Below are 22,258 nucleotides of genomic sequence, written 5' to 3' on the forward strand. Positions count from 1 at the left end.
CTCGAGAACCTCGGGATCATGGGATGAGACGGTCACATGAGCATCCCACTAGCCTTTACTAATGCATTTTTGTCCAAACCAATGATGGTTACATGAGGCGCTTTTGGGGAAGTGAAGTAGAGCGGCCACTGTTTGTTTAGAAAGAACGGTGACTGCTGAAAAGATTAGCGTAGTTCCACCAGAACTGAGAACATTTCTTCTCTTCTCTTCTCCTGACTGATTTCAGCAGGAGTTTGATTTACCAACTGGCTCCGTTCATGTGATTGATTGAAGTTAGCCCCTGATGGTCGGTGACAGACATGTAGCTCATGCAGTGTCTGCTCTCCTCCAAACAATTATCAAGGACAGCTTGGATGATTCCGTGTGACAAAGAATCTGGTGCGGCCATGCATGTAAATTGCAAGAATACGATCAAAATAAACAAAAACACATTTTCCAAGGTCAATTTAAGTGTGCATGCAGACAAAAATGTGTCAGAGGCGTAAATTATAACTTGTCAATGTTGGGATATATTTTTAAAGCAGAATAAGTTGAATTCCTCTTAGTTTAAACTATTCCCTCATGGATCTTTATTCTAGTGAAATTAAATCCTTCAATAACATGCCGTAACAGCTCCGCATTTGAATATTTTCCCTTTAATTATAGACTTCATCTCTTTCATGCATGGTCTGTTCACTATTAAAAGTGAGTCACAGGTGTTGAATTGATGGAAAGCATTGAAAGTAACTTCAGCCTTTTATCTGTTCATAATGCAACACAGGCAGCCACGACACCGAACCTAACCCAGATAAATACTATAATTATCACTCCTGCCTCTCAAAGCTCAGCCGTCTGTTGATTGTCTGTTGTATCCATCATGCCGACTCAAACGCAGGGATGCGCACGTAGCAGCACCAACAGACACTCGCACACTCCTCTTGGTGTGCCACATTTGTATCCATCATAGCAATTTAAAGTGAGATTTAGGGCAACGTCCTAGCTGGGTAACCGCACTGTGGGCGAGTCCATATTAAATTGTCTACTGAAGTGGGCCAGATTGTGTTTGGCAGTCTACCCATTCATCTATGCTAATGCCCTTTCTGCTTCCATCCATTTCATGAGCTGAAGGGGACGGAGCCCGGGAGAAGAACATAAGGGGAGGAGAAACTAATGAAACATAAAGATTTGTGGGAAAAAGTAGATGGTGAAAAGGGGTAAATAATGATAAAGTGGAAGAAATTATTTGTAGACCGTGAAACCTAATGATGTGATTTTTTGTTCTTGGTTCACTATATGTGATTAACTACATTGTTATTTCAACATTTGCCAATGTTTTGAACGAGCAGGCCCGCAGCTCCTTCTGTAAGAGCAATACGGACCAGACGAGACCTAATGGGATGAAACGGCATGCCGTGTACAGTACATAGCAGCAGCTATCTTAACAAGGCTCTCTAGTAATGAGCTGCAGAGGCCGAAAACGCATGCGCGAGTGGACACACGTGCACGTACACCAGCCTAATGTGCTGAGATACTATCTGTGCGCTCTCATTTTGCCATTACCACTTTTAAGTGTTTGTTACTATGGCAACAGGGTGATTTATTTCCCAATTAAGAGTTAGTGAACTTGCTCACTTACGGCCAGTAATATCAAGGCGCACATAAATTACCTTCAAGCGTGAATCGGTCTATTTGCTATTAAAAACAACTGAGAAATATATCAATTTCTTATCTCCGCAACAAGTAAACTTCTGTATCAAAGAGTTTGTTTCACTGTGAGTTATAATACAGCAAATAAATATGCTATCGTAGTTCTGTGTCACATCTAATTGGCGATTAATGCGCTCGCTAAAAAGGATAGAATTCAGCGGTCTTCACATCCAATAACAACCTCTTTCATCCATCTCGCCCAAAATGAAGATAAACAATACACGGATGGAGGAAAGAGTCTGCAAGCAGGTGGGAATGTAATGGAATCAATTAGGCTAACACTCGTGATTTATATTCTGTGTTGATGACAAAGAAAGCTGAATTCACTTTATTCCACGCTCTTACTGATACCATTTGTTTCGAATGCCTATGTGAAGATAATGCATGAATCCCAGTGCCTTTCGTGACAACTAAATTGAGCTGCGGTGTTTGATAGCAGTGTATAAATGTGTGTGTTTAAGGCAGATGTAAAATAGAGTTATTGTTTCTCACTGTAAAATATTAATGCATGTATGAGTACAAAGACAAATTCAGTGTGGAGTCAATTATATTTTCTGTTTGTATGTGTTTCTCATTGTGCAATTCGTCTTCATGTTGAGCTGAATATTTTGTGCATATCTAAGGGGGTATGGACATGAAAAAGAAAGACCCTTGCTCACTGAAGTTTGCAGAGGGTTGCCAAGCTTTCTTCTGTATTGAAACCCCCTCTTGTCTTTGCTTCTTTTTTTCCATTCCCTTCATTCTTCCCCCCCTCTTCTCCGTCTCACTGCAGTGTTTTTGAGGAGTAGAACTCGTTTGGCCCTTGCTAATGTCCCTGGCATTCGCTTGGCTCTGCATCTCTGTTTTCCTCTTCCAGCTTCTTCCCACATTCTGACCATGCCATCATCATGCATGGCTTCAACTGCAATTACCTGTATCATAATGCCTTCACACACACACACACACACACACACACACACACACTGCAGAGGCATCTACATCCAGATGTTTTGATCATTGCGCCACTCTTTCACCCCAGTAGCCTTCTCAATAAAGATGGACCTGATGGATAATAATTTGACAGACACCAATTGATCCAAGGAAATATTGGATTGTCAAATTCCCGTTCTTATAAGCCCATTCACTTTAACCTTTGGGAGTACTGACAATACACATGTCTGTTAGTGTATTTCTTAATTTCAGGACTGTTTTTTCCTTATTGGTTGTGGAAAAGGTTTCCTTTACGTGATTGGGCAATGTGAGATGCATGTAGTGGTAAAAAACATTCTGTAAACAATTGTCTTGTGCTAAAAGCCAGGTCTCAGTGGTTGACCCTGAGATGTAGAGATAGAAAGATTTAGGGTTTGCAGCTGTGTTTGGGGAAGGGGGTTAACTTGTTCTCACAGACCTTCGATCAGAGGAGCGTTGTGTGTTAGCTTCACCTGAGTTCTTATCTCAACTTGATTTGTGGCTTTTCGTAACTGGCACTAAGAACTGTCTTCAAGTGTATAAAAACTCAGCGTTTTTACTGCTCGGAGACGCCATTACACAGAACGCTGGAATACGTGCTGGTGTGTTTGACCTCCTGCTTGCAAGCACTAGTTGGAGCCAGATATCTGCGGAGAATTGCTCATGTAATCTTTTTCTCTTCTAAATAAATGTTAACTTTTTGACTTTAATTGATCAACGTGCTGGATTCTTCTCATCAACCGACTCCGGGGGATCGGAGATCCTGACAGCAACATAAAGTCCCACATGAACACTGACCAAAGTTTGCTTTGTTTGTGCAATGTGTTCTATGGGAAGCCAGCCATATTAGGATTGTGTACTGCCCAGTGTTGATAAGTCGTATCTCTCTGTACAATCTGGTACAAACTGTCCCAGAATCGCATTAGCTCCAATGTGAATCTTTTATTTGTGTCTCTGTCTCAGAATCGTTAAGACAAAGTTCCTGAGATCACTCTTTTGTCCCTCCCGTTCTATTTTTCATTACAACTTTATCCTCATTTCATACCCTCAAACCCCTCTTTAAACTTACGTCTCTTGGAGAGAGGAAAAAAAACAAAACTAGGTCTTGGGTGATCACCAGAAAGTTTCTGACACACAGAATCACCCTTAAGCTGGTGTTGAATGTTTCAAAGCAGGCTGTTTTTTTTCTTCGGAGGAGGATAAGACCGCTCTTGTGTCTGCTTGTCTGCCGGGGCTTTGGCGGTAGAGGAGAGGCAGCAGCTACCTGCTCTGCTCTCCCCTCTCATCTTTTCACACTAATTAGAGGGAGCTGGGTTTAAACCTTAGTGGGGACACACATTCCCTGACTGCACATAGGTGGGCGGGTGGAGTCATCTATATTCATCAAAGTTGCTTCATGAAGACCCCGTTTAATCTGACTGTGTCCAGAAACATATTTTTGGGTCAAGATATTATTAGAAGGAGTGAAACACAATGTGCCAAGCATGTAACATGCATGAATAGTGTGCACTGCGGTGGCGAGGCACTGCGGGCTAATATAAGGAGGGGGCTTAAGCAGTGTGCTCTCTAGGTCTAATCAAGGCACGCATTTCAAAGGCGAGAATGCCAATTAAAACTGATGGGGCTCTATGTGGGCTTTTGGGCTGCAACTGCAAAGAGCAACGCATCCAATATGAATATCGATCAGCTCCCTGGGTCCTGGTTTGAAGGAGTGGTTGGCCAGCCAATGATCCAAGGCGGGCTGCTGATGAATACACAGGATTTACAAGGCGGTGTGTCAGGGGCACGGGGGGGAAAGACTTGCAGGGTCATGGAGAGAAGACCCAGATTTGGCAGTCGTCAATGAGCATGTGTGTGTTTGCGGTGTGCGTTGAGGATGAGAGGGCCTCTGATCTCAACTCCCGAAGGTAGATGGAAAATTAAGTGAAGGGGCTGATGTTCTCTCTATGAGGGGAATGAACTTCAGAGTGTTAGGATCAGTCAATGTAATATCCCAAGCAGGTTTTAACCTACTTTATTTGATTTGCCATTAAGAGTCCATACATTTGTTTAATGAGAGGACATACAGTCCACAGTTGTCACATTAAAAGAATAGTTGGATATTCTGGGAAATAAGTATCTATTGTCTTGCAAAGACTGAAATGACATGATTGAAGCTAATGAGCTGCATCCAGAAGTGTGAACATCATATCGCTTACACATTTATGCATCAGTACTAACCCATCCTATAAAAACAACCTGACATTTTTCTGCAGAAAAGTCTTCGAAGACATAGAATACGTTAAGGCGACACTATTTACTAAGGACTTTTAAACGGTATTCCTGTTTATTGACTAGTACTTTAAATTAAGTAACCATAAACTTATCAAACTGTCATCATGGAGGCAACAAACATATTTTCAAAGTGCATGAACGTCGCTTTAATGGATAAACATGGCACTGAACACATGACACATACAAGTAAAAGTAAAATGCGCAGAGAAAAGAAAACTACATACACTTCATCACTAATATGTAATCAACACATTGACATATCTAACTAAAAGCATTCAATAAAGATAGTAAAATGGTTGCAAAAGGTTCTATTCATGGTACAACATTTATTGCAAACTTTTAGAACTCAGGGACAGTATCACACTTTCTCCTTGAAAGGCCGCAGAGGAGCTGAATGTCAAAGCGAGCATTTCTTGCCACCATCCACAGCATAACGCTGTCGGTCACACTCTGCTTAGGGAAATTAAGGGGATGTCCAATACTTTGTGACGTGTGTGTCTGTGTGTGTGTGTGTGTGTGTGTGGGTGCGTGTGTGTGTGAAGGCTAATACACTCTGACAAGCTGCTAACATATTTGTTGTCATATTGTTTGGCATCATTAACTAATAAAGATTGATTGCCCTTTGTTTCCCGTCAATGAGTGTTTGTACCATTGCCCTGTGTGGTGTGTGTGATGTGTGTGTGTGTGTGTGTGTGTGTGTGTGTGTGTGTGTGTGTGTGTGTGTGTGTGTGTGTGTGTGTGTGTGTGTGCAAAAGAGAGACAGAAGGAGAAGGACAGGGAAGGGTTTTTGAAAAGCTCATGGCTTTCCTTTCCATAGATCCGATTCTGGCTGGATCCAACCTTCTCCCATGATGCTTTGCAGGCTGAAATTCTGGAAATACTCCAGGCGGTGGCTAACAAATAGAGGGAGAATTTACTGAATACACACATTCAGTATATTCTGCATCTAATTTGAGGGTAATTACTAAGGCAGTGGGTGGATAATAGTTGACTATTCTAAAAGGTACAACTTGGCCTGTCAAAACTTATTTTGGTCCGTCAAAAACTTTCCAACATAAATATCAGTATCATGAGATGTGTAACTACAGCAGAATATACATTAGATAATGATTATGTCACAAGGGGTGTCTTGGCTTGAGTTTGAGTCGAAAATGTGATACCCCTTCAGAACAAAACATTTTCACTATAAATAATATCTATGTACGGGACCCAAACAACTGCACTGATAGGAATCGGTATACTCACAAGTTGGGTTTTAGGCCTTCCACTATCTCCTCCTTGGGGATGGAGTAGAGAGCCTCATACGTACGCTTCTCTCCTGAGCCGTGAATTGCGTAGGAGTTCATCTTGTTGATGTTTGGAGGTAAGTAGGACCAGGGCAAGAGAGCCTCACCCATCCACCTGTCCCCTGTGATCGTGGCATTAAACACCATGGGCAGTTGTTGCTGGAGAAAAAAACAACACAATTAAATATTTCAAAACTGAACTGTGCCCCATTCAATAACTCCCTCAATGTCTGCCTACCTGGAATGCTTTTCCAACTCCTGATAGCAACAATATCAGGTGCTGTCCATGTCTAAAATGAAAACACAGTTTGCATGTTGGATGTCGTTGCCATGCGGTCACATATGATGTCACACCAGTTTAGCTCTGTGCTTACGGACAAAACTCCACTTCCAGGTAATTCTCTGTGGTACTGTCAAGGAAGAAGGACTCCACAACTGAGGGAATGAAGGAGATGGACCATTAAATCAACAATAATCAAATAATTTGAGTGATATGTTTTGACTTCTAACTCAACTGAACTATGTAAAAATAAAAGAAAACTTTAACCAAGATATGAATACAAGCACAACGGCTAACCCAACAGCATTCTCATTATCTTCCTAGATTATAATGGGGTTGGTTTCCAATCTAATAAGTAACATTAATGAGGTCAAATATGTGGGGCTCATTAACTGGAAATCAAACTTACTACAGGTCAATTAGATAGGGTTGTTATTACTCAACCTCATCATAGGGTTTAATTGTTGTGTCACCATAATAATGATAATGCAATTACTATTATGGCCTCATAAACAGAGTTAGTCCACCGGCTCTTAAACCTCATTGGAATATAAATTGTATAACACCTTTGAGATTGGCCTGCAATTGCATCATACAGACTAAATCCCTAAATCATGACTGCAATAACTAGGTGACTGTGGGGCGGGAACCATAAAAGCATCACCTGTACTATATAACCCAACCTATTACAATAGGCCATAAATGTTTGTGAAGTTTATAAACTTCATTTTACCAACACAACAAAGTCTGGAGAGGGACTTCTTTTTATATGTTTTATTATTATAATCAGCAAAAAGGCTTAGAAATATTGTGTAATATGTTCAATTACTTCCTTGTATTGTAAGTTAGCTGAGAAGATTGATAACGGATATGATGCTGGAGCTGAGAGACAGTTAACCTAACTGGACATAATGACTGGTAACTGGGGAAACCACAACTTTATATTTAATTTTATTATCTAGATCTTAATAAGAGAGCAAAAAACTGTTAAAAAATATTGAACTGTCTTGTAGCTGTGCAATGGATTCAAATAACTGGATTAACATGATTTAAATAAAGTTGCACTATTAAAAACCTTTGTGCACTATTGATCTAAACTCCACGCATGTCTTTAAATATTACAAAGAAAATATTTCCAGAATACAAATATTTGATGATCACACTTTTACACATTAACTATCTATGTGTGTGCATGTGTAAAACGCTGTGTGGTGCACTAGAATATAAAGAGCTCATTGCCTGAGCTCCTCCTGTTTTACCCACCTTCGTAATCCCAGAGTCCAGGAAAGGGCTGACTAGGGGGACCTGCGGGGGCTGCTGGCTCATTGAAGAAGGGTCCAAACATCTCGATCTTCAGCCCTCCTTCCCCAGGAGAGAAATCGATCCTGATGGGGTCATGATTCACAGGATCGCTGTCCCAAGTGTGCTGGATCACAAACTGCATTCGCCTAAGAGGACTGAAAGACAAATGTAATCAGAATGGGAATCTACCATGCAACACAACACAATGCCACGTTGGAACCCACTACAAACCCACAGCGATTCACAGCATAGCAGAATGTGGATAAGTGTCAGACACTTTAGAGCACGAACTACCCTCATGTTGTCTAAAAAAGATTCACTGGTTAAAATAGGGTCAAATGGGCTCCTGCCGGGCTTCTCGTGTATCCACGTAAAACCTGCTGGGCTCTTTATGCTGTTTGTTACCAGATGAGGTTACTGAGAAATACAGGTCTGTTACTCAATAACTTATCTATTGTAAAACAAATAACTTCCTGTTAGGGAAACAAATTATATGGTGTCCTTGTGGTTTAAGATTAATTTACTCTTTTCAATCCTCAAATACCGTAAGGTAAACCAAATTGGAATTTTGTTAGCAAGGCATATGAGCCTAGCTGAGAATATCAGGAAAAACTTACGTTTTATCAATCTTACTTTTTGACGGACCAGTGTAACCGAGGCTTGTGTCGCGTTATACTTTATATTAGTAGCGAAATAATAACACGGGGCTCTGTAGTCTGCACTACAATTCCCCTTCGTTACACGCTGATTAACGTTACACTCGTAGAAATGTTTTCCCTTCAAAATATAAGTTCCATCACATCCACTTAAACCCTCCAGCTTCACAGGGAGTTCTTAAAGTAACTCAACATAAAAGCTCACACCAGCAAAGTGAAATCAAACGGATAAACGGAAACTAAGAGATCGGCGAGGATTTAGCCTTCAAAGGCGAAACTTCCCTCTTCAGAGCGGAACATTTCTCACTTCCTGTCGTAGCGACGGAACCATTTAACGGGTGCTCATCCCCTTTGCCATTGGCTGTTATTTGTTTGTTTCAACACGGACGGCGCCAGCGAATAGTCATTTAAACAATTATGGTTTTCTAGATGTTGTTCTGCCACCGATAAGTGACGTCTTTCTCCGTAACCTTTTGTTTTGAAGTTAGCCATTTGTTTCACAGACCATGACGCCGGGTTAGCTAAGTAAGCTTAGCTGAGCTTGATTAGCTGCCACAGCTAACGCTAACTGACGTTACATGCACACGGTAAACATAGGGAGCGTAAACGTCAGTGCACCACACCTCATATATGTATAGCGGCTTTGTGTTTGAGAGACAACCGCATAGAACTTTTGCTTCGAAAATATCGGTTGACATAAAGAACGTGTCTGATTCTATCGATAGCATTAATAAGTTAACAACCTGAAGGTTAGGGGTAATCGTTCAACTCACAAGTTGTTTTGATTGCATCCAACGCTAGACAACGCCTTCAATCATGGAGGCAGAGGTTGAGTTTTTACGTGATCAAGGTAAGGACACATTCCCGAGGACACCCACTAGCAGGTTATCGCGTCCTTCGGAGTCGTCCAGCCCAAAGCTTCCCCCGAATGTGTTCAAGGAATGATCAGCTCGGTCCGAAAGGAGAGCGATAAAATAAGACATAACCTGATGTCTGAAGACACGCTCGTTTATATTGTTGATCATGTGTTTGAAGTCGTGTCAATATGACAAATGATTAGCCTTGCATCAACACAACTATTATGAATCAATAATCTGGGGTTAGACTGCCATATAGTTTTAAATGAATACAGAAAATATCCTGATTTTGCTGCATGACAAGCTCACCAAAGCTAATGGAATATCTTCTCTAAAACGTCTAAAGGTCTCACAACGATCCATACATGACTGTTCAGTAATTGGATGTCACAGTCCAGCACACTCAGACACCACAATAAGGGTCTTATCAGGACTGTTCTGCATTCAATAATTGTCTTGTTGCTTATGTGTGCTTGAACCATGAAAAGGTTTGATATGGGATTTTATGTGCATTGTGATTAAAAACACCCACAATCGGTTTATAATTGTGAATTGATTAGTATCTTTTGCATTTATTCATACATGGTGACTTTATAATTATCATATTTTGGTTTGTTTTTTATGTATATGCAATAGTGTAGCAACTTGTGCCTTTTTTCAGTTCACAGACTAAATTCTGTTCTCCGTCAGTACCAGTATGAACACCGCACTCAGTCAACACCATCTCAGGTAAAAAGACATTGGTTATTGAAACTATATCAACAGACGTGGCACATTTTCTTGTACTTTCAGTAAGAAAAATGTTTTCAAATTACTTTTTATTTTGTTTGGAAATTATTTGAAAAGATATCTCATATATGTAGGTAAATTCAATTATTAGGAATATTTAGTATTTACAGCTGGACACTCTAACTCTAACTTACATGCTAACTCTCAACTCTGGCATCTCTGCTCATCAGCCTGAGGAAGCAAGACCTCCTTCACCCTGGATCTCAGATAGAAGGTCAGTATTTCCTATGACGGTCAACATATTCTTGTTCCAAGGCAGAGAGACTAAAATTGTCAGTGAATACGTGCGCACTGGACAGCCAAGTGCTTTTGACACAAGTGGCATGATTCCTCCATCTGTGTTACAGTATAATGGCTCCTCTGATAGTGGAGTACGATCAGCACATTGGTGAAATGACTGAACAGCTGCAGAGATACCAGGTGAAAGAAAACACTCAAACAATGACACACAAATTCAATTCGTACAGCCAAATGAAATATTGTACAAACATATTAAATATTGGGACGCCATCTCGGTGATGTATTATAATAATGAATATACTGTTGATACGGACTCACTCAATATCTTTACTTCAGTATCTTAGGACTCACACAGTAATAACTGAATAATGTACTATGGTATAGTTTTCTGCCACACCATCCATTCAGTGCCGTGTCTCCACACCGCCTTCGTCCATCTCCTTTTTTGATTATATTTTTTTCAAATTAAATGAATGAAGTCTTATTCATTTCTTGAAATATCTATGGTAAATTAATAAAGTCTTAATCATTTCTATACAGAGGGATTTTTGGATAAAAAGAGAGGGAAAGTAAACAAACCCAGAAATACCAAATGCATTACTCTGCCTATCAAGGACAAATCCCTTTAAAGCCACATTCAAAGTATTTTTCAGTTTCTTTGTGTTTTGAGTTTGTAATTACATTCTTGCACTCAGTAAGACTTTAAAAAATAGTATTATATAGTAAGACCAGAATGGCAGGGTTATTCTGATCTTCCTTTCAAATATTCTCAAACCTATAAAATGCTAACAATGTAAAATAATTAGAGAATTAAAGTAAACTTTTAGAATTGTGATACCATGGCGGATAGATCTGCAAACTGGGGGTGAATGTCTGATCAGTCTGATCACAATATGAACTGATGCTGCTTTTTGCCAAATGCATTATACAAATTCCAAACAAAGATAAACCATCTTATTATACTCATTCAGAGTAATCTATTGGTTCCAGAAAAAGCTTGACATTAAATTTGATTGGCCTTGAAGCCGGTTTGAATTTAAATTGGGATTTGAACAAATATGTAACATGCTGTTTATGTCAGCCATAGGTATCATGAAGAATTCTGTTTTTCAATGTCCACCAGTTAAGGTGGGATGGAGGCCGGGTTTAGACAGTTCATCATCACATCATGTTGTAGAAATGGAAAGTACAGTGTGAGGAGGTGGTCATATATTTCATGAATAATATATCAATATCAATTATTTAAAGGTGCAAAAATTGCATTGCCAATGGATGTTAGGTTTGACAATACAACATTTGCCAGATTCAGTGCAACTTCAACACCCACGTACTTTCTGCTATCTGGACACAAGATACCAAGACAGATCTTTTTTTTTGGGTTGAACAGATATAGATTTTCTTCCTCTACACTTTCTTTTCCAGATCAGCAAATCAGGCTTGGGATTTTATTACAGGTACCCTCAAATGTCATAACTAATTAATAACTCTGGTCTTCTTGTTTAAATCCACAGGGGCTGATGTCAGATGTCAAAGTGAAGTTGGAGACGATTGTTGAGGAAAATGAAAGGTAGGAAGACTTTCACTGGTTTTAAAGTATAGGGATGCGATACACAAGAGGAGGTAGAAGCAATCTTTACCACTTTGGTCAACTTCAATCAAGCTTTTCTGTCATAGCACATATTCTTAAACCTATAGATCTATGGTTATTATACAGTTGAGAGACTCTTGATGATTTTTAATGTCGCACCAAATTAGGTAACCGTGAGATAGTTGAAGCAGTAGAGTGGTAATGTTAGTTTAGTTGTCACTTGTTTCTTTGTTGATAATGAAGGCATCTTGACCAATTGGGTTGCAGCCAAATAGTGTATTTGGTCAGTTGTTGTAGTTACAATTATAGTATTGCTTTTCTTAAATCAAGAACTATCGCTTGTATCGTTCATTTGTATAAGTCACCGTTTATTGATATGAACCTGCAACTTTGCCAGGCTACATGCAGAGCTCAGGGAGGCGGTTGAGAAGCAGCTTCATGCCCTGCCTGCGGCTTCAGGAGCGGAGGGCGGCATGACGGAGGAAGAAACGGCCATCCAAAACCTCCGAGAACAGGTCCAGCTGTTTGATCAGGTCTGCGTATGGCTAAACATACATGTAGAATACGGTCATATTCAGTTTGCGGCACATATACGAGTAAAACTTTAGATAAAAACACATTATTGGGTTACACACACGCTCACCATTCTCCACTTGAGCTACGGGAGCTTTATCTTAGTATTTAAACTCAATTTGTAAAGACAGACATCAAAACATCCACGAGCAGTTCTTTTTTGACATGCATCAATGCTTGTGTGTGTGTGTACAAACGTGTTTGCATGCATTTTTGCGTGTAATTGTGAAGGAGCGGTTGCAGGCCATGGAGCTGTGGCAGACTGCAGCCCAAGAGCTGGACCTCCTCCAACAGACCTACCAGAAGAATATCTCCGATGGACAGATGCATGATACTCAGAGACAGCAGCTCAAGGTTCAGTATTTTGGCTTAAACATGCACGTGTTTTGCCAGTAGATAGAGCCATTATCATACAAATGAGGTTAATCAGATTAGCTTGTCCTCAGATAATACTTTATATACCGCAAGCATCAGGTAATTGCAAGCAGTTAACTTTTATTGAATGCCTCTTTTTTTCCTGTCACAGGATCAGCTCGTTCAGTTCCAGCAGCACACACACAAACTTCAAGTGGCCAATCAGAAACTGGAATCAGTAAGTGATGGTTAATTAAACAGCTTGTTAAATGATGGCCTCCTAATTAGCCGTGGGATTGAAATGCTGCACAAAATGCTCTAATAATTCATCTTGCAACTAAGTGAATTGGTTTTCCAAATCATTGTGGTAGTTAGTTGTCGTGGTATGCGATGGACTGTCTCGCTTGGGAATCCATTTAGAGTCAAAGTGTGTGGTTTTGTTTAGACCGTTTATTGGAGATTAAGGTATACGGTATCCATATATTTTATATATTTTTTTATATCATATATTTATACATTAAGGCGAGAAAATGGAGCACAGATGAACCCATGCAAGTCTTGTGCTCAGGAGAAGATACAGGAGGAGAGGGTAATAGAATATCCCTCTGATGCATATTTGATGAGAGGGCGAGCCCCGGGCTTTGCATCTCCTGACTCCTCATACAAGCAGCATACTTTAGTCACTGTATGTTAGAGCGATTGATTTGTAACCATTACTGACACATAAGAATCTTCTCTAGTTTCGCTCGGAAAGGGCTTAAAAGTCCAAAAAATCATGCCACACAAATGGCAGTCTTGTCTTTGTTGCCACACACAGACTAACCAGCAGTTTCTGAAGACGGTGACGGAGCAGAGCACGGAGATGGAGGAGCTGCACAGCCAGCTCAGGTAACCGAATCCATCATATATTCAAAATGGATTCTGCCAGCTTTCTTGCTTTGTGAATGTTCTCTTTGAGGAAACTTTGAACCTTTGGACGACAAACGTTTGTGGACTGACAGCTTGAACATTTGTACCAAAATACTGAAATATGCATTATATTTTTTTCTTTGAAGGGAAAATAATGATTTGCTTTTCATTGAAAAGTCTGATAGCACTCATAGATGATGAAATATCTGTTAAAAGCCAGAAAACGGCTACCGCTGTTCTGTATTTAGGTAATTCAATCCACCTGGGAACACGTATATGAATCAAAATTCACTCATTACGTCTCCAAAAAGGCCAATTTATTGTGTAATGACCTAATAACTCAAATGCAAGATGGCAGTCAGGATTCTGTGTTATGCACTCTTGTTTACTCTCTGTCCTCCTGGCGCAGGCAGGCAAAGGCTGAGCTGAGGACTTCCACAGCCAGAGTGGAAGAGATGACCAAACTGCTACAAAATGTGCAGGGCCAAATGCAGAGACGGGTGAGAAAAATCCAGTATGTTACTTCCTTTGTCTAGAAAGGTTCCGTCGATACAAAGGGGAAATCAAACCAATATTTTATGATGTAGATGTACATACTTCGGTTTGGAGATTTTGTCGAGTTGTTCAAATTTACTTATATTTTTAATATGTCTTAACCTTAAGAAATAATTTATGGCCGTAGTTATCCTTCTAGGACTGAATACATTTTAAATTAGTTTTAATACAATTGAAACATGGGTTGATTGTCTTTCTTAAAGAAAAAAAACTGTTATTGGGTTTTCACTTCACTTGAGCTGGACTGGCCATCGATTGTCACTGTTTACAATTGGAGCAAAAGTATTGATCCAGTTAATTAAGAAGAAATAACAGATGTATGTGCATGTATTCAGGCGGAGGATGTGGTAGAGGCTCAGGGCAGAGAGGAAGCAGCAGACAGACGACTCCAACAACTTCAGGCGGTCTTGAGCCAGCAAGAGGCCAGGTGAGCGCAAGTGAAACTGTTTCTTTGCCTGCCACTTTCCTTTTCTGTAGCAGAGTGTGTGAAATGAATACACCCTGGTGACATGTGCATTCGGAGGAGGTGAGAAACTGCAGCAAATTTTACTAAAGTGTTAAGAATTTCAGCATATTTTACAAATGCCTCACTAAACACGATCACACCACATTCAGTTTTTTTTCTTCCTCCATTTGACGTGAAATATATAGCACCCCTTTGCTATTGCATAACAAAGAATGCCGTTGCAGAGCCTGTGGAAGCAGTGAGATGACAGAATCTTTTGGGAAGTCACGGAGTATAACATCAAAATGACAGTGCCGCCGAGCCAAGTACTTCCCCGTCCTTTCCCTTGCTGCTGGTACTCACTCGTTTTTCTCTCCTCTTCCAGACTAAAAGCTGCATCTCATGAGGCTGAGGCAGTTCGCAGAGATCAAGCTGTGTGGGAAAGAAAGGTTGGCGAACTCCAGTCACGTTGTACCACACTAGAAGAGGAGAAGTATGAGGCCCTGGCCAAAGTCCGAGAGAGTGTTCAGGTGGCCGAAGAGGCTGCACTGCAGAAAGACCAGGTGACTGCCGTCACTCTCTGTCTCTTCCTCCCCGTCTGCAACACTTTTCTCGCTATTTTTTTTTCTCTCAATCTGTGAAGCTGCAAGATCCTTTGACAATCCATCCTCTGCGTGCACATCCGTTCAGCACTTCAGAACTCAGCACACTGAAATATATGCTGTGCCTGTCTTCACCCTCTCCCTTCAGGCCCTGTTGAGAGAGAAGCAGAAGACAGAGGAGCTTGAGAAGACGAAGGAGGCCATCAAACAGTTGATCCAGGATGCCGCAGTCCGCACTAGAAAGGAGGTGCGGGGGTTACTGAACGTCTGTCGGACGCGTTTGGCTTCTGTAGACGTTCAAATAGTACCGAAACTGAAACCGTGAAATAATGTCAGCCGTGTGGAATGGGCTTATTCTCCAAAAGGTCCTCAATTCAATTTGCCGGACTAAAATGTGCTTTTAACACCAAATGTTTTGCAGCAGAATTAAGAGATTTGGTGCCAACTCCAGTCTAAAATTATCAAAGAATATCTGTAAAAACTTCAGCAACCCTGGAATTTCTGATTCATGATTACTCTTAACACGGAGCCACAACCTTTAACTTCACTGATGTACAAAGCCAAAAGCAAAGCGCTGCTTTTTTCTTCTTCCCAACCTCAGTCGGGGACATGGTGATTAATGCTCAGTTAATGGGTCTTCTTCGTCGAGCCCATAAACGGTTTAATCCTGTTAATGACGCCTAGTATGACTGCAGCTCTGGCTGTCATCTTAGTCCCTGGCTAGCCTTCAACAAATGATGCTATTTAAGAAAGTCACTGATGATGTGTTTGACTTTCTGTAAATTAGAGCCACTCTCGTTGAATTTGCCTTTTTTTTTAACTTCCAGGACCTTTTCTTTTGGAGTTAGAGGTTAAACATTGCAGAAAAAGTCAGGCACGTTTTTACCGTTAATCTTCCATTCCTCTCATCTTTACTCGAGACGAATACGTAACATTGAGAATGAATCCTAAAACTCCTTACGTTTGTAGTCTCATATCAGGCTTACCTGAGGTTTTAAGTACCACTCAAGCAACTATGCACGAGGGTCTGAATTTCCCAAAGTAAAGGTGTTTCTAGACTTTTCCATTAAACCAGCTAGCTTGGAACATTGGCACCCACAAATGAACGCCGTGTACTCTGTGCTATCCTCAACTTTTGCTAAAGAAATGTGCCTGCAGTTAAAATTCAGCATTAGTATCTTGTGCCCACACAAAAACGCTTGTGCATGTGGGAGAGAGGGACATATGCGGCAGATGGTTTTATGGTTAGTATAATGTGCCAAGAAATACAACATGTCAACCATTAGGAGGAAAAGGGAAAAAAGTAGTAAGAAAATATGGATGTAAAGGATGAAGGATTTATTATGAATTAAATGTGTTGTACATAAGTTTAATAGGTAGATGCCAAAGATACACACAGAACTATTGTGTCTTCGCCATCTTTGAGTGAGCAGTTCTACATATGGAGACGGTCGTCTTTACAGAGCCATATTCCTACAGTATTCCTGAACTCCATAAGGCCATTTGAAGGTTCATGTTCTTGCTCCGGTCAAAGTAGTTGTCCTTACTTCTTGTTACACAAGCCTCAGTTGCAATCTGCCACCTTTTATTTACATTGGACAGGCAGGCCACGTGTCATGTCCTTGCACATTTTAGGAGTCCATGTAGCAGCCTACTCTTCCTTCATCTCAGCGATTTTTGCGCTGCCCCAGATCTTTGGGCTGAAAGGCGAAAGTTCTTGTTTGACACAATCAAAAACATATTACAAAAAAAAAAAAATGTATCTGCATAAGTGAATCCTCACAGGCTCAGTGTGGTTGATTGGTCCCATCAATATGTTAACCTTCCACAGTGTTTTGACCTAACTTAAACCGCTAACTCCACAACTCAACAACCCTAACCCCCCCCCCCCCCCCCCCCCCGAAATCTATTCAAAGTTCCTGTCTGACATATAGCATTGCGCTGCCCAGATTCCAGTAGTCATTACCATGTTACTTTGTATTCAACAGGTGGATAATGTGCGTAAGCAGTGCAACTCTCAAATTAACCGTATGGCCGAAGAGCTGTCTGCGCTGCAGCTGGTGAGGATCTGGCCTGTTAAGCATACATTCATTTAAACATTACATTAAATCCTTTTCGCAATCTCCACCTGTCTCCTCATGTGTTTTGCTCATTGTTCTCTCCCCCCACCTCTCTCTAGGAGTGTGCAGATAAAGAGTCTCGGATTGAAAAGTCCCTGCGGGAGAGAAAAGCTGTAGAGGAGGAGCTGGAGAAGGTATCTATTAAAGTATCAGTGAAACTACAAGCAAGAAGCTGCTGCACTAAACTCCAGAGTTCTGATAGTGTTTGATTGCACAATGGTAAAATCCTTTTGGTTCTAGGTCTATAAGGACGGCAGGGCCGAGCCAGAGTTCAGGACGATGGATGCCCTTCACCAGAGGTGTCTGGATGCAGAGAGGATGAAGGAAGACATGAGCCTCACTCTGCAGAGCACACAGAAGCAACTGAAAAAGATGGAGATGGAGTAAGTGTAACTTAGCGTTGTATTTGTTCCCCACTAGTTCAAACTAAGCAAATTCTTCTCAGGAAGTTAAGCACTCCACCGTTGCTCCATTCCATCCTCACAACACACGCCGCTGCCAAAAGGGATGGATTTAGAGGATTAAAAAATGTAGTACTCTTCTACAGCTCGGTCTCTCTCCTCCTTTCTTGATCCTTCTGTGCTTGTGTGACAGCTACAGCGAGGAGCTGCTGCGGTGCCAGGAGGAAGTGCGGCGGCTGCAGGGCTCTCTGGCTGCAGCCCGGGACGACTGCGTCAGTGTCAGCGATGAGCGGCTCCAGCTGCAACGGGAGAACCTGCAGCTCCACAAGGAGATGGAGGAGATGCGCAAGGCTCTGTTGCTGGTCCAAAGGAAGGCAAAAAAACAGGTAACCTACTGATGGATGGAAAAGAAATGGAGGAAGAGGGGCTTTCCCTCAGAAACACAAGAAAAGACCAGATAAGGGTTCATTTTGATTTTTGTGTAAAGAAATAAAGGGAAGGAAGTGACTCTGCAAAGCAATAGGTTAAACGAGTGCTGGTCCATTAGAATGATTCACAGGAAGGATGGAAGAAGGGGGTCAGTGGACGGAAATCCGGCTAAAGGAATAACAGTCAATTACTGTTGCTCTTCTGTAAAGATAGTACTTAAAATGTTCTATATTGCACACTTCAGGCACTCAAATGTAGTGGAGCGGAAAAACAGCCACTTGCACCAGACACCCACTTCACTGTAATCAACCACTTAAATAAGGGTATGAAATTTTAAGTTGTTAATGCATCTACATGAGTCTGTATTTAAAAGCATGGTAGCAAAGACTCCCCTCTTTTTTCCACACCATCTATCTGTAAATACTACATATATTTCAGTGATTATTGTGGCTTTTAGACAATGAGAAAAGGGTTTCCGTTCAGTTCAGATCCCCTGCAAAAATAATAGTGAAAATACGTCAGTTCATTGCTTTGCTCCCCGTGCTGCTAGTCTGTCTCTCCCAGCTGGGGGTGTGAGGACTGCCGTCTACAGCAGGTAACACATTGGATTAGTACTTCACGCAACCACACTTCAAAACACCTGCTCTATCTCTTTAAGAAGAGTGGGAGAAAACATGGATCTTTGATTATTGTAACGACGAGTAATAATTGATAATGTAATAATTGTAATATAATATTATGTTGCGGTGCATAATAGGTGCTAATATTATGCAATGATTGCACGAATATTATTAATTTGAATTAGATTCGACAAGATTGTTCATGTGTTTCTTCTTCATCTACCAAAATGATCTTGGACCAGCAAAGTGACCTTAAACACCCGACCTCCCTCTTCTGGTGTCCCTCTAGCTCCTACAGATGGAGCAGGAGTACGACCTTAAGGAGCAGGGACTTGATGCACGCGTGCAGGAGCTGGAGGAAAGCAGCCGAAACTCCAGGGCTGATCTGACGCGCCTCCTTCAAGCACAGCAAAAAAGTAACCAGCGCTTAAAAGAAGAGGCCAAGAACCTTGTATCGGCCTTTGAGACTAAAATCACTGCCCTCAAGTAAGAACTTGTGAAGATTGATTTAACATTACCAAAGTATGGAGAGAAAAAAGCAGAAATGGGCTTCGGGCTTGAAATGTTGCCAGTTACCATCTTAAAAACGGAATGCCTACTCTAATAATACATGTCAGTGTGATGTGTTTTCCTTTTGCAGATACATTTCAAGGATTGTGGTGCACACTGAGCGATAGATTTCTAGTCCAATCAAACCCTGCATAACAATAACCAGTAGAATGAAAACTAGGATGTCTGACAGAATACGGCACCAACACGGTTATGATTCCACTATGCAAATGTACAAGAATATTCACTACAAAAAGTGCAATTCAATACCTTCTTTCTGCTACTACTTAAGAATCCTTTTTTATTGTATCAGTTATGTCGCTTAGGCTGGATAAAAGACAAAGCAACAGCTAAAGTGGAGCACCAAAGATCACATTTAAAAAGAAATTGACTTACCACTTGTTTTGCCTTCAGAAACAGCTGTACCCCACTGAAATGTGTTGGAAAGAGGGAACATTGGGGGGAAAAAAATAACATTTATATATTTTTCACCTTTGATAAAATAGTTTCTCTCTTTTTATGTCTATTTCAGAGGAGAGCTGAATCGGCACAAGCAGTGTTCACACAAGCTGGAGATGCAGCTTGAAACTTACCACAACACTGTCGCTGAGGTTTGTGTAACACACGCATGCACACAAACAAGCACGCAGCGAGAGTCAGAGATGTGAAGTGTGAAAGGCGGGTAAACTGATGACATTCGGATGGATAATTCTGCTCTTATGAAAATAAATGTTGGATGTTTGTCCTGCAGTGTAGGACAACCATCTTCTACATTTGGAGCAGTGTGCTTAGAAAAGTAGCTGTGTGAACAGGAGGCACTTTACTAGAAGGCTACAGCATCAGAAGTACGTCCGATGGACTTCATCAGAATATTGTCGTGTCATACAGTCACTCATATGATATCGGTTGTAATAACGGCGATGATGGGGGCTGGCAGAGACGGACTGTGGGTCTTGTGCTCAGTCCTAGGTTCAGAGAAAGTACATCGAACTGAAATAAGTCTGTTATATCAGCCTATCTAATAACAAAAAGCACTACGTGGTAATGAATGGGGATAATCTCACTTTTAAATTAAAGTAGGGACGTGGGGGTATTTGTTTAACTTTTAGAAATAATTACGGTTTGACAGTTTTTGTGTGTGTGTGTGTGTTTGTGTGTGTGTGTGTGTGTGTGTGTGTGTGTGCGCAGTATGAGAGGCAGCTAGAAGAGTATCAGGAGAAGGCGAGTCGTCTTCAGAAACGACTTACACAAGCTGAACAAAAGGCGACTACAGCTACACAACAGGTATGGCCACTCTTGACTCTTACATGGAGGTGTGTATTTTACCCAATTTAAAACCGCCTTCATTCATTGATTGTTCTTTTATCTCAACAGCTGACTATGTTAGCGTCCCAGCGAAGGAAAGCAGCCGCGATGGATCCAGAGACTTTATAACAGCGACTTTATGCGATTGTGGAATGAATATGTAGCTATGTGTGTTTAGCTCGTTTTGGTAATACAGTATCACAATGTTTGCCAAATACATAAGACAACAACAGTGGTGTCTGTGATCTGGTTATTAGATGGAAATTTTCATGCAGTAATGTGCCAAATTTGGTGATTTATATTTATACGTGTTGAACGTGTCTGTGTGGTATGTACAGCAAACTCTGCTACAACTACAAAATAAACCAATAGACCCTGTTCTCTGTTGGACTAAGTGTTCTATTTTTTTAACCATCTTGCCTTCGGGTGAAAGAACAAGCCGAATGTGGCTGCAGGAATGTCACTTCCTAAAACAAGCTCAGTGTGCCGCTGCTTTTAAGTCACACGTAAAATATACATATATAGCAGTTTGTGACCAAACTTTTGACTAATATTTTTCAGTCCACTGCCTGAAAGTCTTTAACTAACAGCTGACGTTATCTTAAAATCATTTATTTTAATCAAAAATTATTAAACTAATTACAACTACCATCAGCCATACTTGCAAGGATCTTAATATGCTGTCACACATTATCAAAATGAAAGGTTTAAAACCGGCAACCTCTAGCATACGGTGGCCAACTTGTTCAAGACACACAGGTGAGTCTGGGCAAAATGTGCTCGGCTCCTCCTTTGTCCAGCCAAAAAGTAATCATGCTACAGTTTGTCAATGTGGGACTTTTGGACATTTTGTTGTCTTTGCTTTATCTAGGCTGTGCTGAAAAGATGTGTAATAAGGAAACAACCCGGCATCCACCACTTAAAAGACCGTGAGCGGATGTTTTTTCCAGGCTGGGACACTCAGTTGCCTTCATCTCATCAAACAAAGCAGCCACCTGTGAGGTGTGAAAAATTGCCTACCCTCCCTGAAAGCCAGTGCCAAGGTCAGTGTTTCACAAGAGAATAATCATTGCTTGAAACATGTCCATATAGTGCGTGATGGACAGATTTCTCAGAAGTGCCTCTTCACCTAAATTGTTGAAGTTTCTCGGCTCCCCTACCGGCTCTCAATAACCTGTGACAAAATGTAGTGCAAAGTCAAAATTGTCTCTGATATAGAAGCCTGATATGGAATTTTTGTTAAATCCGCAATTGTTTATTGACTTTGAAAAGGTTCCATTCAATAGGAAATAGCTTTTTCATTGTGTCTCTTCTCAGACATCCCAGAGTGTGGTGCCAACCTCTACTGTACCCAGTTTGCCCTTTTCCCTCAAGAGCAGTGTACAGCTGGACACTCCCTCTGAATTAAAAGTGATTGAGCACAATGAGGATCAATACACCCTTATAAGTCAGGGTGGTGTGGTATCAGTAAATAAGAAAAAGGTGGACTT

The 22,258-nt window shown here is 41.0% G+C and overlaps 3 protein-coding genes across 8 annotated transcripts in view; 2 read left to right on the plus strand and 1 right to left on the minus strand.

The window, feature by feature from the left end:
• Nucleotides 1-5,030: 5,030 nt before the first annotated feature.
• Nucleotides 5,031-9,485, minus strand: c9h4orf33 (chromosome 9 C4orf33 homolog). Of its 5 annotated transcripts, none has more exons than XM_040186614.2 (6): nucleotides 9,206-9,485; nucleotides 7,738-7,931; nucleotides 6,569-6,629; nucleotides 6,433-6,484; nucleotides 6,154-6,353; nucleotides 5,031-5,801 (listed from the first exon to the last, which is right to left on the minus strand). In XM_040186614.2, the coding sequence occupies exons 2-6, from the start codon at nucleotides 7,916-7,918 to the stop codon at nucleotides 5,705-5,707; spliced, it is 591 nt and encodes a 196-aa protein (XP_040042548.1). In that variant the 5' UTR covers nucleotides 7,919-7,931; nucleotides 9,206-9,485; the 3' UTR covers nucleotides 5,031-5,704. The 5 variants fall into 5 exon arrangements, with proteins under 5 accessions (XP_040042548.1, XP_040042549.1, XP_040042547.1 ...); XM_040186615.2 differs by lacking the exon at nucleotides 9,206-9,485 and adding an exon at nucleotides 8,640-8,743; XM_040186613.2 differs by lacking the exon at nucleotides 9,206-9,485 and adding an exon at nucleotides 8,410-8,737.
• On the plus strand, nucleotides 8,748-21,146 carry sclt1 (sodium channel and clathrin linker 1). Of its 2 annotated transcripts, none has more exons than XR_005713085.2 (21): nucleotides 8,748-9,282; nucleotides 9,951-10,018; nucleotides 10,249-10,292; nucleotides 10,426-10,498; nucleotides 11,830-11,885; nucleotides 12,304-12,439; nucleotides 12,711-12,833; nucleotides 13,006-13,071; nucleotides 13,651-13,721; nucleotides 14,152-14,242; nucleotides 14,633-14,724; nucleotides 15,128-15,305; nucleotides 15,493-15,591; nucleotides 17,333-17,404; nucleotides 17,524-17,598; nucleotides 17,705-17,847; nucleotides 18,059-18,251; nucleotides 19,204-19,330; nucleotides 19,996-20,074; nucleotides 20,652-20,747; nucleotides 20,838-21,146. XR_005713085.2 is itself a non-coding variant. In XM_040186604.2 (21 exons), the coding sequence occupies exons 1-21, from the start codon at nucleotides 9,249-9,251 to the stop codon at nucleotides 20,895-20,897; spliced, it is 2,046 nt and encodes a 681-aa protein (XP_040042538.2). In that variant the 5' UTR covers nucleotides 8,748-9,248; the 3' UTR covers nucleotides 20,898-21,146. The 2 variants fall into 2 exon arrangements, 1 of the variants encoding a protein (XP_040042538.2); XM_040186604.2 differs by having other exon boundaries at nucleotides 19,204-19,400.
• Nucleotides 21,147-21,211: 65 nt separating this feature from the next.
• The window catches only part of dnah6 (dynein, axonemal, heavy chain 6), a 31,607-nt gene continuing 30,560 nt past the window's right edge, over nucleotides 21,212-22,258 (plus strand). The window contains 5 exon segments of the mRNA XM_078080002.1: nucleotides 21,212-21,227; nucleotides 21,496-21,527; nucleotides 21,640-21,785; nucleotides 21,787-21,811; nucleotides 22,086-22,229. Coding sequence (XP_077936128.1) covers nucleotides 21,212-21,227; nucleotides 21,496-21,527; nucleotides 21,640-21,785; nucleotides 21,787-21,811; nucleotides 22,086-22,229 — 363 coding nt within the window.

Source organism: Gasterosteus aculeatus, chromosome 9 (genome assembly GCF_964276395.1).
Source record: "Gasterosteus aculeatus chromosome 9, fGasAcu3.hap1.1, whole genome shotgun sequence".
Lineage (NCBI taxonomy): Eukaryota > Metazoa > Chordata > Actinopteri > Perciformes > Gasterosteidae > Gasterosteus > Gasterosteus aculeatus.

Coding starts and splice junctions, on each gene's coding strand:
- c9h4orf33 (XM_040186610.2), bottom strand. CDS start 8,076: ATGAGGGTAGTTCGTGCTCTAAAGTGTCTGACACTTATCCACATTCTG. Junction 6,354..6,432: donor GAGTTGGAAAAGCATTCCAG/GTAGGCAGACAT, acceptor TTTTTTCTCCAG/CAACAACTGCCCATGGTGTT. Junction 5,802..6,153: donor GAAGGCCTAAAACCCAACTT/GTGAGTATACCG, acceptor TCTATTTGTTAG/CCACCGCCTGGAGTATTTCC.
- sclt1 (XM_040186604.2), top strand. CDS start 9,249: ATGGAGGCAGAGGTTGAGTTTTTACGTGATCAAG. Junction 9,283..9,950: donor TGAGTTTTTACGTGATCAAG/GTAAGGACACAT, acceptor GCCTTTTTTCAG/TTCACAGACTAAATTCTGTT. Junction 13,072..13,650: donor CCAATCAGAAACTGGAATCA/GTAAGTGATGGT, acceptor TGCCACACACAG/ACTAACCAGCAGTTTCTGAA.